We start from the raw sequence: 14,602 nt of genomic DNA on the forward strand, positions 1-14,602 counted from the left end.
ATAGAGTATACAAATTGCCAGTCCTCTGTATCATCACACACTAAGGAGTTCCAACCTGCTTCTGGAAGCAACATTAGCACAAACTGTGAGTCTGGAGCTTTATGAAATAGGTTTCCATAGCTGAGCAGCTGCATACAAGCTGAAGATCACTATCCTCGATGCCAAGCTTTAGTTGGAGTTGTGTAAAGCACACCGCTACTGGACTCTGGAGCATAGTGCCTACCTGAATGCATAGTGCCTAGAGTAAAGTTTAGTGTAGGAGGGAAAATAATATGGGGCCTTTTTCAGAGTTTGGGATAGACCTAATGTTTCCAGTGAAGGGTAACATTAATGCTATGGCATAAAAAGACATTTTAGAGACAAAGCTACGTCCATGGATTAGTAAACCGATTGTGATCTAGGCCTTCTTGTCCAACGTCAGTTCCGACTTCACAAATATTATTTTGGATTAATAGGTACAAATCCCCCCAGACACACTCCAAAATCCTTGAACTCATGCTATAAAGGTTAACAATATACTGCTTTGACCCGAATATAGGCCGCACTTCCCCCCCCCCACTTTAGGTCTTTAAAGTGGGGATGTGGCCTATATTCGGGGTTTAGCGCAGAGATGCGTAGTTCATATCGCTCAATGCCCGGGACATGCAGTTCCGGGTGGGTGTTTTTTTTTTTTATTTAACCCTGCTGCGGGTAAGCAGCAGGGTTAGGATCCAGATCCCCCGCATTGCTGCAGGGGACCTGGATCCTCCTCTCCGGCAGCTGTGGACGTCTGCGCGATATGCATAGACAACTTCCGCCGGTGCTTCTCCGTTATAGAAGTGCTGGCCACGGAGGTTGTCTGCGCGCATCGCACAGATGCCCACCGGCCGGCCCCGCTAGACACCAGAAAGTCTGGGGGTGCATTGGTAAGTCAGGGGGGTGACTCTTCTAGGAAGCAGAGTGGGATATCAGGGGGGCAGAGTGGCAGTTCTAGGGGGCATAAAGCGTATCTGGGGGCAGGTGGGCATTTCTAGGGGTCAGAGCATCAAATCTGGGGGCATAAAGCATATCAGGTGTTATAAAGCATATTAGGGGCAGAGTGGCATATCTGGGGGGCAGAGTGGCATATCAGTGGTTATAAAGCGTATCTGGGGAGCAGAGTTGCATATCAGGGGGTAGAGGGGCATTATGAATTAAGAGGGACTTTAAAATGGCTATTGGTTTTCTGTTTGTATATAACATATGCTGACAAACTGATAGATACCAAAAATTTTAGAATACATGTATTCCTGTTCATTAGATGAAATACTGTTTTACCGTTCCACTAATGTGTATTTTTTCTTTCAAAATTTTTTTTTCTTTAAAATAGCACCAAACTTCAAGGGTGCGGCCTATAATCGGGTGCGGCCTATATTCGAGCCAATACGGTAAATAAGTAAATAAATAAAGCACTCTTGGGACATCACCTCACAAGACGGTGATGCAAAATGATTTTTATTATGTCCATGTTTTAGTTCTCTTCACAAGGACTTTTATCAAGAATATATATATATATATATCAAGAATCAAGAATATCAATATATATATATATATATATATATATATATATATAGATTTATTTATTTTTCATTCTTCAGGTGACTTCATTAACAGTGTTGCCTCAGGACCCTACCTGATCTTGATCTGCCCCTGGCTGCTTGACTTCTCAGGAACTTTCTCAGAGTTTGAGAAAGGAAGAGCAGCCTTCCTGCCCTCCAGCTTCTGTTGTGTCAAAGCACCGCAGAACTGTCGTGATCTGACATGATGAGGAATAACAGTAGATTAATAATGTCTCTTCTCTCCCATCTCCTTGTGAGCGTAAAACTATGTGCAGCAGAAAAAGACAGAGAGTGAAAAGGAGAGACAAGAACCTCAATTTCATGCATTCGTGCGTGAGTGATGTCTCCATTCGCAACACCAGATGGCGGGTACTTCTGTGAGGGAGCTAATGATCTAATGATCTGGCATATTTAGGGGAACCAATAACAGTGCATTTAACCTTCAGCTGAAAAAAAAACATCACATAGCTTTCTCTCTGTGGGAGAAACCAGCAGATATCAATTACAGTGCTCGCTGAGCCGATCAGCCGGAATAATCAAAATTAGTTTTAAAAACAATAATTAAACAGACCCCAGGGCAAATTGACAGAGGGAGGATGGAAAACAGCACATACAGTGATGACATCACAGAATGTCAGATTCCTTTCTGCCATAAAGCATCCCCTAAAAACTAAGAGCACGTTTTTAACCCTATGTAAGCTGAATGACTTACTAACCCTTTAAAGGTATAGGATCCCCCAAGAGCAGCATAGGCGCCACTTAGTTTTCGTTTTCATATTTATTAACTTTAGTGAGTTTAGGAAGCTTCAGTAAGGACATCTTGCCATTATCATTTGAGCTTGTACATTTGCAAATAGCTTGATTAACTTTTTGCTCACTTTTTGACTTACATGGGAAATCCACAGGGCTTTTCTACAGCAGTGTCATTATACATGGTGATAGATGATAATGTTTGGTATTATATATTTAGTGTTAATGACGTGTTCAGATTTTATTTGACAGAAAACAATTTAGCAAACCTTATATGAAAAGAAATGCTGTTGTTATTTTAAGCTTACTTTAAAAAAAAGGAAAGTCTACAAGCTTACTTTTGATTTCTCAAAAGTGAAAAACAACATTTAATGTCAGTGTAAGGCAGATGGTGATCTCTTCAAATCAGATCATCTTATGGGCAAACTTGTGCCACTGCCTCCTTACCAACCTTCATATGAATTTGAAATTGAAATTTTGCTCAGTATAGAGATCTCTCACCTCACCATTTTGTTTATACATACGTACAAAACGCCTAATTTCATACACACAATATAAGAATTGTAAAACTTACACTTTTATTTGTATTTTGTATAAGACAAATATCTCCATAATGTCTTTCTGTTGTTATTTTTTATTTAGAGCTAATAATTTAAGCAGCGCTTCTTATAATACATATATTCAAGAGATGTGACAAAACTAGAATTGACAAACAGATATTGTAAAAGATGTAAAACCCCCATTTTATGAGATTGACTCATTTACTATTCTACATTTATGTGTTCCTTCCCTAAATCAGTTACCTCTGTTATGAATTTGTCATTGTTGAATTTGTGAGGAGATTCGTCTGCTGGTGATGTTGTTTGCATAATCCCATGACATTGTGTTATGTGCTAATTATTTTAATCCTTTCCTGTTTCTTGTGTTTGTCAATTTCCCCTCCTCCAGTAAAGTGGCTATATCAACTACGCCCAGCCTCAATAAAGTGTCTTGCATCCTGACCGGTGTGTCTTGACTACAGAATAATACCCCTCTCCAACTCTCAGCTGAACTAGGACCGGTCTTACCCTGCTTACCCGGTCTTTCCTGTCCAGATGCCGCATCCTTTTTTACAACAGCACACTCTACTCGTATTTTGACAGCATTGCCCCTGTTACCCTTCTCCACCCAGGACAAAATCATGTGCTTCTTTTGGAACACTGCTTCAGAAAAGCCAAATCTAGTGGAGACTTTATTTATCACAAATCCATTCTATCCATTCTACAGTTCAACAGCTCTAGTTTTCCACTCTCATATCCTCCCTTCCAACCCACAACTCCTTTGTTTCACCTTCATCTTCTTTCCCAGTTCCTCCACACCCACACCACAAACCTCTCTCACTGCCCAAGATCTCGCCACCCACTTCAAAGACAAGATTGAAAGTATTAGACAGGTCTTTTTTTCCTCTGCAAACCCCACCTATTCCACCTACCGTCACCCCCTACTTTTCACACAGTATTTTCCCTTATAATAAAGAGCAGGCAACTCTTTTTGTTAGTACTGAATGTGTTAATCACTATTAAATTAGCAAAATACAAAATACATCACAACATGCACCCCTTGTATGCTCCTCAGATAAATCTATATTGCCAACAGATGTGATAGCTTACAGCAAAAAGGAAGACATAGGACAGATATGTCATACAGTTGGCAGGGGAGTCAGCATTCTTGTGCGAGTCTATGGGATGCTAGTAAAGGTCAATTGAAAGTGTTTACAAGAAACCCCGCATAATGTGCATACCTGGGAACTCTCCGGGTTTGACCCGGAGATTGCAGGGTGAGCACCGCTTCTCCGGGTCAAGTCCCAAATCCTTTGGGTTGCGGGAGTGGGGTCTTGACGCTCCCCGCCCATTTTCCCTTTAAGAGGCAGTGTTTCCCGCTGCCGTCAGTGGGAACGCCCCCAACGTCAGTGGGACCGCCTCCGACAGCAGGAACTCCCACAATGTCCCACTGAAGTCACAGGACCGCCCGCTGACGTCAGTGGGCAGTTCTGGTCACGTCCCGCTACCCGGAGCCAAGAAGTTTGCAGGTATGATAATGTATCATGTGCATAAACAGCACTCAAACCCAGATATAATTGTTACTGTTCTGGACTTTGTAGAAAAATAGGTCACTTTTGGAACTTTTATTATGACCCCAAGTTAACCAGTCTTGTGTCCTTTATGATGCATAGTTGAGATAAAAGCAGTCTGCATCTTAGAGTCTTAGAGTCCCTTCTCAGCAGCACATCTAAGTAGGTGAAGGGTAATGAACATTGCTAATCATCTAATTAAGTTCATTAGTGACCATGCACGCAGTAGCTGACACTGTACTGAACTGCCTGGGATCACAGCAACTTCCTGCAATCTAATTCAGATGTATACTACAGACGGGAGATGGGGTTGCTGGCATATCACATTTGGATAGCAAATACATCCAGGACGCACAGTGACCATAAGTCCTAACATTAGCACTATATCTTCACAACATTTTGTGCATGGAAAGTGTTAAAATACTGGCATTTTAAAAGTCCCATGGGGTGTCTAGTTTTTAAAAAATGTATGATTTTGTGGGGTAAGTTGAATTGGCCGGGTTCAAAGTTGTCCCAAAAATAGTACATCAGTACGCATGCACGGGGGGTGTCGCTGTACTCAGGAGACGTTGATGTGTTGTTTCACAGTAACATATACTGGAACCTGTAAATTCATACCTAAAGTAGAATGTATGTGGGGGGAAAAAACACAAAAAAATACTACAATTGGAACAGCGTCGCTACGGACGCCCTTTGCTCCATCACGTCACTCTTTTGAGGTTACATTAAGCTTGTGGTGGGCAACAGCTAAACACAAGCACCCCAGAAATGTTAAAACAGCCATTGTCACGAAGGATACAAAAAAATAAAATCAGCCATTTTCACAAAGGTGTTAAACCACCTGATCCATTGAAATATGCCCTTGAGAGCTCTCTTACATTCCCATTATATATCATCCCTATCCTCCTTACCTTTTACAGCCTATTTAGTTAATACCTTTTTTAACCTTTTCTTTGACGCACACATGCAGTTATGATATAGTGCAGGCATTAATATCCAGTGGTGTCAAAAATTACCTTATTGATTTTTGCGTACTGTTCTGCATTTTAATGGCTTTGTCCCAGAAACTGTCATTGAATGTATGCAGTTTGTATGAGTAGTTATGTTAAGAAGCAAATAAACACAAGATGTCCATTTTGCACAATAATGCCAGTTTAAAATGATAAACTTGTGGACCAAAATGCTTGCCCCCCCCCACTTCTCCCCCAAGATCGCTGTCATCTGCATCCCCAGTAAATATTCTTCTGACTTTTATTTATCTTTACTACTATCCTTCTTCTTGTTTGGATTTACTTAAACACAACTTAATATATAATATATTATATATTATATATATATATATATATATAATACTGTGATCTGAAGCAACACAAACAGGTTCATGAAATACTGTGAACAGAAAAAAAAATGGTGCTGGGGATATCAAGTGTCCTTATATTTACAAAAATAACTGAAAGTTTCTAAGAATGTCAGTTATGTTGAATAATTAATTCAGTCTATAACTTGTCTACAGAAACACTTAAAACTCAAATCTAAGGGAGCCCCCTCAAACTTGGTTATCAAGCCACTAATGGCGTATGCAGCTACCAAAAGTCAACAGTATAATGCATTGTTCTTGTTCCTGTTTTTATTTATTTTTTGCATGTATTTTTGCAGGATGCTGCTACCACAATGAATGATTGCATGAGAGCAGGCCAGGATGTTTTCAAGTATCTCTACAGAGACAATCAACAGGTACAGCAACATATAACATATAACCAAGATGTGTTTATATAGGAAATGGATTGATGCAAATTAAGTGCCAAAGATTGTTAAAATAAGAAAACTAGGTCATAAAATAACTTAATGTTTTCTAGCTTTAGACACAACCACGATTAATATTGTGCAAAGGTACATCCCATATGTGCTGATTTTCCTATGAATTTGTGTTTTGACTTATTTATCATGACATATTAAATCCCATTTACTTATTAGTCACACCAATAATGTGCCTGCCACATTATCGTAAGAGGTAACCTTTTTCTGTTAAGCAGAACATTAATGTTGCTTTGATGAGTCACAAACAGAACACCTAGATCATTATCACCAAAGATTACATTTTTAACAACATTTCCTAACAATGTTCTATATATTTCCTGTGTATACAGTGTGTTTCCTCAAAAGTGTAGATATAATACAGAAATGATAGCGCATCTTAGCGAGAACGCTATGGAGTGTTTCCTTTTCTAAGAGTCCCAAAAGGACAGTTTAATTGATTGATCCATCCAGTCAGTGAGGGTGAGATGCAGTCATGGCTAGGCTTACTGATATATAATAGTTGGATATAGCGTCCACTAGCACAATCTGCTTTTATTTCAGCTTTTTGCAAAAAAAAGGGATTTGTTTGGCACAATATAAAGTATTTCTCAAACCGAATGCATAATGTTCATTAATAAAAGTAAAACATACATTTCTGATATTTGGTATGGTCACTAATTTTGTATTGTCTGGCCCATGGTAAATGTTTTTTTTTTACTCCCCCACAAAGTCCACACGTTGTTAGTCATCTTTTGACTGATTTTGCTTACTGGGAGTATGGAGTTCCTGGTTCAGTTGGGCTTGAATAGTGGATTCAGATGTTGTTCTTTTCTGTAATGATGTTGGGTTGATACTGGTCTATACTGGTCTTCTGATGGTATGGTCATCATGATCTTCCTGGTCTTGCTCTCAAATGTTTTCACTAAAACAAATTTGCCATTGAATGAAATGAAACGCATACATACTGGAGGTGGTATTCTTTTCTCAGATATGAAAGTTCTTTATTCATTAAAACTATATATATATAATATAAATTGTATTTGTAAATTATACACACTTTTGGTTTTATGCTAGGTAAACAAATGTGAACATATGGCCACTTACAGAAATTGGGTGGCTCAAGAGGAACATCTGTATTCAGAAGGAGGCGTCTGGGGCTCCCTAAGCAGTCAATATAACATGACTTGGGAGTTAAGCCCACATGAAGGTCCATGGCGTGTCAGGAAGAGAATGCAGCCAGTTTGGAGAATGCCGCAGACTCTGGTAAAGTTCAAAGTTTGGTTTAACCACTTTATGCATTTGGACATGGGATGACATCCTGGAAGCAACCTGGAAGGTTAAGCAAGAATCACCTCAGCTTATGTTTGTGGAAGTCCAAACTGTTGTGTAAAACACTACTTGTGATGTACTGTTTGATCATTGAACAATGCTGTTAAATATGCCGGTGCTCTAAAAATCAATTTAAAAAACTACTAACTTTCCTCCTATTTGCTCACCTATTTGTGTCTTGTGTCTGTGTTCCAGAAGTATACGGAGAGCAGGGGGATACGTTCTCTTCAGAGAATGACAAGTCCAGGTATGATAGGTCCATTGAGTTTTCATAAAGAATGTTCTATGATTTATATTACATTATTATAATGATGTTATTAACCTCTTAATGTCAAAGCTCAAAATGCATTGTTTTCAATGGGTTTAGGGACCGCCCATTGTCCTTAAGTGGTTAAAAGAGACTAAAACTTGCAAAATATCTGGTGTCATGTGCAATCCAGAGTTAAAATACCGTATTTGCTCGATTATAAGACGAGGTTTTTTCCAGAGAAAATGCTCTGAAAAATACCCCTCGTCTTATAATCGGGGTCGTCTTCTCAGACCCCCCAAAAAATGTCTGCTGGGGCCATGCTGCTTACCGGTCGCGAGCAGCGTCTCTTCTGTTAGAAGCAGGAGGACAGGAAGCTTGCAGCGTCCTCACAGAGCTCTATCTCCCCCTCCCTCCTCTGGGGGCGGGGCCAGAGAAGTTGCTCTACAGCCGGTCCCCTGCAGAAGTCTTCGAGTGAGAGATCTGCAGTTCAGGTAAGGGGGTGGGGGAGGGTTTTTGGGTAAGTATGTGTGATTAATGTGTGTTTAATGTGTGAAGTATGTGTGATTAATGGAATGAATGAGTATTTAAATGTGTTTGTGTGTGATAGCATGGATGTGTAAGGGGGGTGGGGGTTGTAGCATGGCATAGGGAGGCTGTAATCCCACTACTATCATCCCCAGGTTCCAGCATGTACTGGCTGCCTTGGCTTGATAGGAGTGTGATTGCTGTTAGCAGTTTGATATAGATATATATATATATATATATATATATATCTATATCAAACTGCTAACAGCAATCACACTCCTATCAAGCCAAGGCAGCCAGTACATGCTGGGTTAAAAGGCATATCATGGGGCTGAGTGGCATATAGGAGGTTAAAATGCATTTCTGGACCTCCAGAAATGCATTTTAACCCCCTATATGCCACTCAGCCCCATGATATGCCTATATAACTCCTGAAATGCATTTTAACCCCCTATATGCCACTCAGCCCCATGATATGCCTTTTAACCCCCTATATGCCAGAGTGGCATATAGGGGTATAAGGCATATCATGGGGCAGAGTGGCAAATAGGGGGGTATAAAGCATTTCTGGGGGCAGAGTGGCATAACTGGGGGGAGGCAGGTTGGCAAATAAAAGGAAATTTAAAAAATATATTTTTCTCAATCATAGCTTTTATTAAACATGAAAAAATAATTTACATGAATTAATATTTACTGGTAAAACTTTTTTCCTATAGGGTCGTCTTATATTCAGGCTTTTTGTTTTTTTCCTAAATTAATATTTTGATTTTGGGGGGTCGTCTTATAATCGGGGTCGTCTTATAATCGAGCAAATACGGTAATAGATATCCTACCCAATTTCACCACCTTTCCTACCTTCCTTTCATCTCTCCACTATCCCATGCTTCCTCTTCCATCGTCCATTTATTGTTTCCTTCCTTAACCCCCCTCCTTTTTGTTTTTTACACTTACTTACTGCCATATTTGGTGTTTGGTGGCATCATAAGAAATCAAAATATAGTTTATCTATGTTTGTCAGGGGTGTGTGGAAACACCAAAATAATCCACTCCATCATTATTTATTTTACTATATATTATTATATTAATATTTTACTATATATTAATATCATATTATACTATATAATATTATAACACACATCTTACCCTGATAAAGTGTTCCCATACTGTTCTGTTTCCCAAAGACCATTGTAGGTATTTCCTTATCTGTCTTTTCGTCAGTGACTTTTAGTGTTAAGCTCACAATTTAGATTGTGTTTCCAATATGCTGTGTAAATGGTCCCTTTTATGTAATATACTACATCTAATGAAGTAACACTGCAATGTACACAGCTGTGCTTGTTGAATTTTTAAGGCACAAGAGTACTTATTATAATTTAATTTTTGATGTTTAATGCACAAGGAGATAAAATGACTTGCCAAATACATACAGCTGCTAGTTTTGGAATTGCTCCAAGTACACCTGCATTTGAATGCAATGTCTATATAAACTATACCAAAGTATGGGGGAAAAGGCTAGAGTAGACTGACCCATAGTTACATTTTTGCTGTAAGAGAAGAGCCAAAATACTTATCTTTTTAGTTCTTATTAAACTTTGCCTACAAAAATATCTTCTTTTAGTCTGTAAATGTTTATTCCCATGCATGTCAGCTACTTTGTGCCATAAACTAGAGAGCTGTAGTATATCTTAGCCATGGCATATAGTTGTGGTAGATCAGTTATAGTTAGGGTTCTATGGAACGAGGCCCATCAATCTTCTCTTTCACTAAAACTGTTTTCATAGGTGGCTGGATGAGTGATAGGACTGGGCTGACCTTCTTCCCTGCTCTTCAGGAAGATCTGGAGGGTTCATCGTCTAGAGATCTCTGTATGGAGACACTGAGGATCCTTCAAGAGTTTTCAGAGGGCGAAAAGGTGGTTCTTAGTTAACTGGGAGTACCTATTCTGACAATGGGTTAACTAACCAAATGCAACTAACTTGATCATGATTGATTGGAGGGTGATTTTGGTCTCAAAAGGGAGAAATGAGAGCAGTCATTATGAAAATGAACAACCCTGGTTAAAGAAATCCCCTTAAAGATTTAATGTGATACAGCTGCACTGGATCTCACGCATTTACCTATGTTTATTTATTCTAAAGAATCTTTACCGCAAACTAGCACTATAAAAAATTTCTGGTCAGTGTTTCGTTGTATGTCATATTTGGAAAGTTAATTACCATTATAGTTAGAAAACTGCTGAACATAGGAGGTGAAATTAACTGAGGAATGATGCAGATAAGTCTCCAGATGGTGTGAATTTCTCAGTAGTTTCCATAACTAAAATATCTCCCTGCTGAGAGAAAGGTCGTGTGTGTGTCTCTCTCGCTACCCTTGGTACTATAATTACTATATGTCAGCCTGAGGCTTGATGTTCCTGTGTTTGCGATTCACAGACACAGATGACGGTGGAGCCTGTTACACACAACAGGACCTGTCTGTTATGCTGTATTCAGTAACTTTTATGTGTAACAGGATGTGCACCTGAGACTAGGCATGGGTCACAATCGTCTTCGCCAGTGCATATCTCTGTAAGTGACCATTAAAGAAAGACAGGGACTGGAGACCAGTACAGTTATATGTTCCAGTGTGTGATTTTAAATTGTATTTAATCAATGACAATTGGATTTACTTGAACCCAGTAAGGTTTGAGGGTTTACTGCAGCTAAAAAAAAGTTTCACACACATTGCTGTCTTTTGTCTGCAGATCTCATTCAAGATGTCTGTGGTTTTTGTAGAGGGGCACGTGATCTTAGAAGGGGTTCTTCTCTTCGGGAAAAAACATTTTTACCTATGCCCTCACTTTATCTTGTCCTCCTCTGGGGAAGTTACGTGCACCAGTCATGGAGTCTCAAGGTAGTGTATAATGCAAAAGCCCTAAAACACTCTGTGGAGCACATGTGTTTGTTAGCCATGATTTTACTGTTTTCTGTGATAAAACTTACTGGTTTAGCAGAGGGTGAATATCAATTATACTCAGCTATTAAATCCAGTCCAGTTTTCAGAGCTGTCCCCTTGGGAGCAAATACTACAGATATCCGCTACATCCAATAAAAATGCTAAATTACTGCTTTTTCAACAGCGTTATGTCTTGATAGGAAAGTGATACAGGTGAAGTATGTCGAAAACTGGATAGAGCAGGCATTAAAATGAGCAGACAACGAGCCAGACATTTTTGTTTATTTCAGTTATGGGGAAAATGGACCTCTATGCTAGAGAAATAATTTCCACTTATGACTGTTAACGCTGTACACAGTCTACTTCACTGAGAGACTTTCTGGTACTAGATCGTAGGGTAAAGCTACAGGAGGAGATCTTTACTGACCAGCAGGGATAGTGTAGAAATAAACAGTAGAGCAGTTGTTCCATCGGCTGTTCACGTTTGAAGAATGTTTACGTAGGTTTTCTTTGGACACATACATACATTTTCTATGTAGGTATTTACAGTAATCGATTGTGTTATCTACTACTGGAGATGCATAGATACATCTGTTATTAAATGTCTGCATCACTGTTGTCATCACTTTCAGCATTCAGGATCCCTTCATATATGATCTGTGCTATAAGGATAAGCCCAGCACATACACCAAAAAGCTAGTAGGGAATCTGGAAGCATCTGAGATTGCATTATCTCTTGGAAGAGAGGCTGAACCAGTGACTCCATGGGCAGAGCGTTTCTCATACCACGAAGTGATGGACTTGCAGCCCAGGCATTTCCTCATGCAGGTATTACTGTATAATTTTTAATTAATCCATACACTTTCATCTGGTGGCAACACATCACTGATTTATACCTTATTTCATCTGGGAGCAGCAAAACAATAACTTATACTTGTTTTTTTTTTAGGAAATCGCTATGGAAATATTTTTCATGAATAGAACTACAACGTTTCTTGTCTTTCCCAATGGAGATTTGACTGCAGCAATGAAATGGTAACTCTCAACTGTTCCTCAGTCTTCTCTCCTTACAATTAGACATTTCATTTTAATTCCCTGCCACCCGTTTACATTTTCCACTCTCAAACAAACATGGCAAGAGTATGGCTCTGCTTAGTCTGATTGCTAATGATCAAGTCGTGTATAAGGAGAAGTATATGATATGATGCTTTTGATGTATTGGACAAGTGTACAGTAAATACCCTATGTGAGAGTTAACAGGCTGCTGGCTTGTGAGAATTAATGAGTGGCTAGGCATATAATACATGCCAAATTCACCATTCAGTAAGTGACTCCTAGCTTCCAGGGTTTGTGGCAAGTTTGGTCCTCCATAGATTCAGGCGAGGATTGAAAACTTAAGCAGCTTAAGTTTCACAAACAATTGTTTCCCCAGTGAGAAGAACAAAGTTGAGGACATTAGGCCTTTTGTTCCACTGGAGACAGTCAGTGGACAAAAATTTTACTTTCAGAGCTGTTTGGCGTCTTGGTACTGGAGGCCTGATTGTAGACCTAGGGTCACCAATTCTCATCATATAGTTACCCTGATAGACAAACTAGATTATATAGCAGAGTTATATTTTACATTGAACATCCCAATAAAATTATTTTCTTTCTCACCGTTATGTGCTTTGGGTAGCTTTAATTAATCACTCTGCTTATTTTGTTTCATCTGTCGTTTCTGTTTTGCTTGGAATTTAGGGTTAATTTACACTGTTATTGTAAGCTGTTAAATGATTTTGTTCAATTCTTAGCAGTTATTTTGCTTGTGATTATTAAGATAACATGCACCTTATGTTTTCAAATTGTATATTCTTTTCTATTGTATCTGATTCTTTTTATTCTGCTTAGGTTTCAGTCTCTAATTCCATCTCTCAAACAAAAAGACGTTGTGGAGGATATCCAGGATATTAGGTAGGCTTCTAGCAGCATATGAACCATTACATCCAAATGCATTTTCTCCCACCTTTCATAACTTAGCTTATTTACTTACCAAGAATCCTGTGCCCATGTCATCAACATAATTCAGTTTTTTGTGTTAATTTAGATTATCACTTAAAGGCTTCTAATTCTAATAAAACTCTATACTTCATCTTGCATGTGAAGCAAATAATAATTTGGTGTAGCCACTAATATGATGTAGCATTCCAGTGAGTGACCCCACTCAGAACTATCAGCTTTACCACATGTGCATGTATCAACTGGCATAAGATGTGGGAATACAGCTTAAAAGTCTGTATAGCATATTCAGGTACCAGCAGGAGAGAGAAAGGAAAAGCCTAAAACAGCAATTTGGTGGCCATGTTCTACACAAACCACTGGTAAGTTCCAGTGATGGCTCATTGAGTGTTCCAGGATGCCCCGTGCACATGTGCAGAAAGCACTCCTACCAGTTTCTTTGATGTCTAGAATGTGTGAAAATGTATTCATTTTAGATGTAACATCTACACAGTCTTTTAGCAGTAGTGGTTTTCAATCAATTCCATTGTAGCTTTTTAGTGGTTGCAATGTAGGATGTGCAAAACCATATTTCAATTTATCCAGAGGGGTTCTGGAATGGAGTCCAGGATGTTATAATTATCAATATATTGGCTGCATCTTTGCATTGTAGGTGCCATAGGGTTATCCACTACTATACCATTAGAGTATTTTGATGTTGATGCGGTCACTTTTAGTTTTCACAAGGGCACTGAATTGTTGTTTGTTCTGCCTAAATGTTGTAAAATAAAAAACTTATTTTCTCTTTTTAATTATCTGCTTTCTTAGAATGCTGGGTGGGATTTTTAGACACTGATCTATGTAGCTGCCTCATCTCCCCGCTTTTGTGGGCATTGGGGATCATGGAACGGTTAGGGATATCTCCAGGTGGCTATTTAGGTAAGGTGGGCAGATGACTACACACCAGCTCTGCCCCTCTCCACCTTTTCTCACACCCCAATACATGTGTCCTGATTTGACATTTTGACGGAAATATCTTTGTGTATGTTCTTTCATACTGCTCCTTGTAAAGTTCCCTGGGACTCTAATACTGGGGACAGCTCTGCTTTTTGTGAAATGGCTGTATTCACTAGAATTATGACCACGTTACCAGTTCTGTAAGGTTTCACCATGCAGCCAACTATATCAGGTTATGCCATGCTTTCTTATAATGAATAAATCTAACATCTGCAGGCCAACTGAATTTTCTAATCATTGGCTCTGCTATATCACCTGTAGTATGCATTCTTGCTGAAAGCCAGCATTGACAGGTCATACCAATCATGACCTGTAGTATCCCTAGTTCAGTGTGGCTAC

At 39.1% G+C, this 14,602-nt stretch overlaps 1 protein-coding gene across 1 annotated transcript in view; it reads left to right on the plus strand.

The window, feature by feature from the left end:
- WDFY4 (WDFY family member 4) overlaps positions 1-14,602 on the plus strand; it is a 208,753-nt gene that overhangs the window by 147,293 nt on the left and 46,858 nt on the right. Inside the window, exons 40-47 of the mRNA XM_053449912.1 lie at positions 6,094-6,171; positions 7,309-7,497; positions 7,759-7,810; positions 10,120-10,250; positions 11,082-11,230; positions 11,905-12,100; positions 12,222-12,307; positions 13,160-13,222. Of these exons, the coding sequence (XP_053305887.1) occupies positions 6,094-6,171; positions 7,309-7,497; positions 7,759-7,810; positions 10,120-10,250; positions 11,082-11,230; positions 11,905-12,100; positions 12,222-12,307; positions 13,160-13,222 (944 nt within the window). The remainder of the gene's footprint in view (positions 1-6,093; positions 6,172-7,308; positions 7,498-7,758; positions 7,811-10,119; positions 10,251-11,081; positions 11,231-11,904; positions 12,101-12,221; positions 12,308-13,159; positions 13,223-14,602) is intronic.

This window comes from Spea bombifrons, chromosome 11 (genome assembly GCF_027358695.1).
Source record: "Spea bombifrons isolate aSpeBom1 chromosome 11, aSpeBom1.2.pri, whole genome shotgun sequence".
In the NCBI taxonomy this organism is placed as follows: domain Eukaryota; kingdom Metazoa; phylum Chordata; class Amphibia; order Anura; family Pelobatidae; genus Spea; species Spea bombifrons.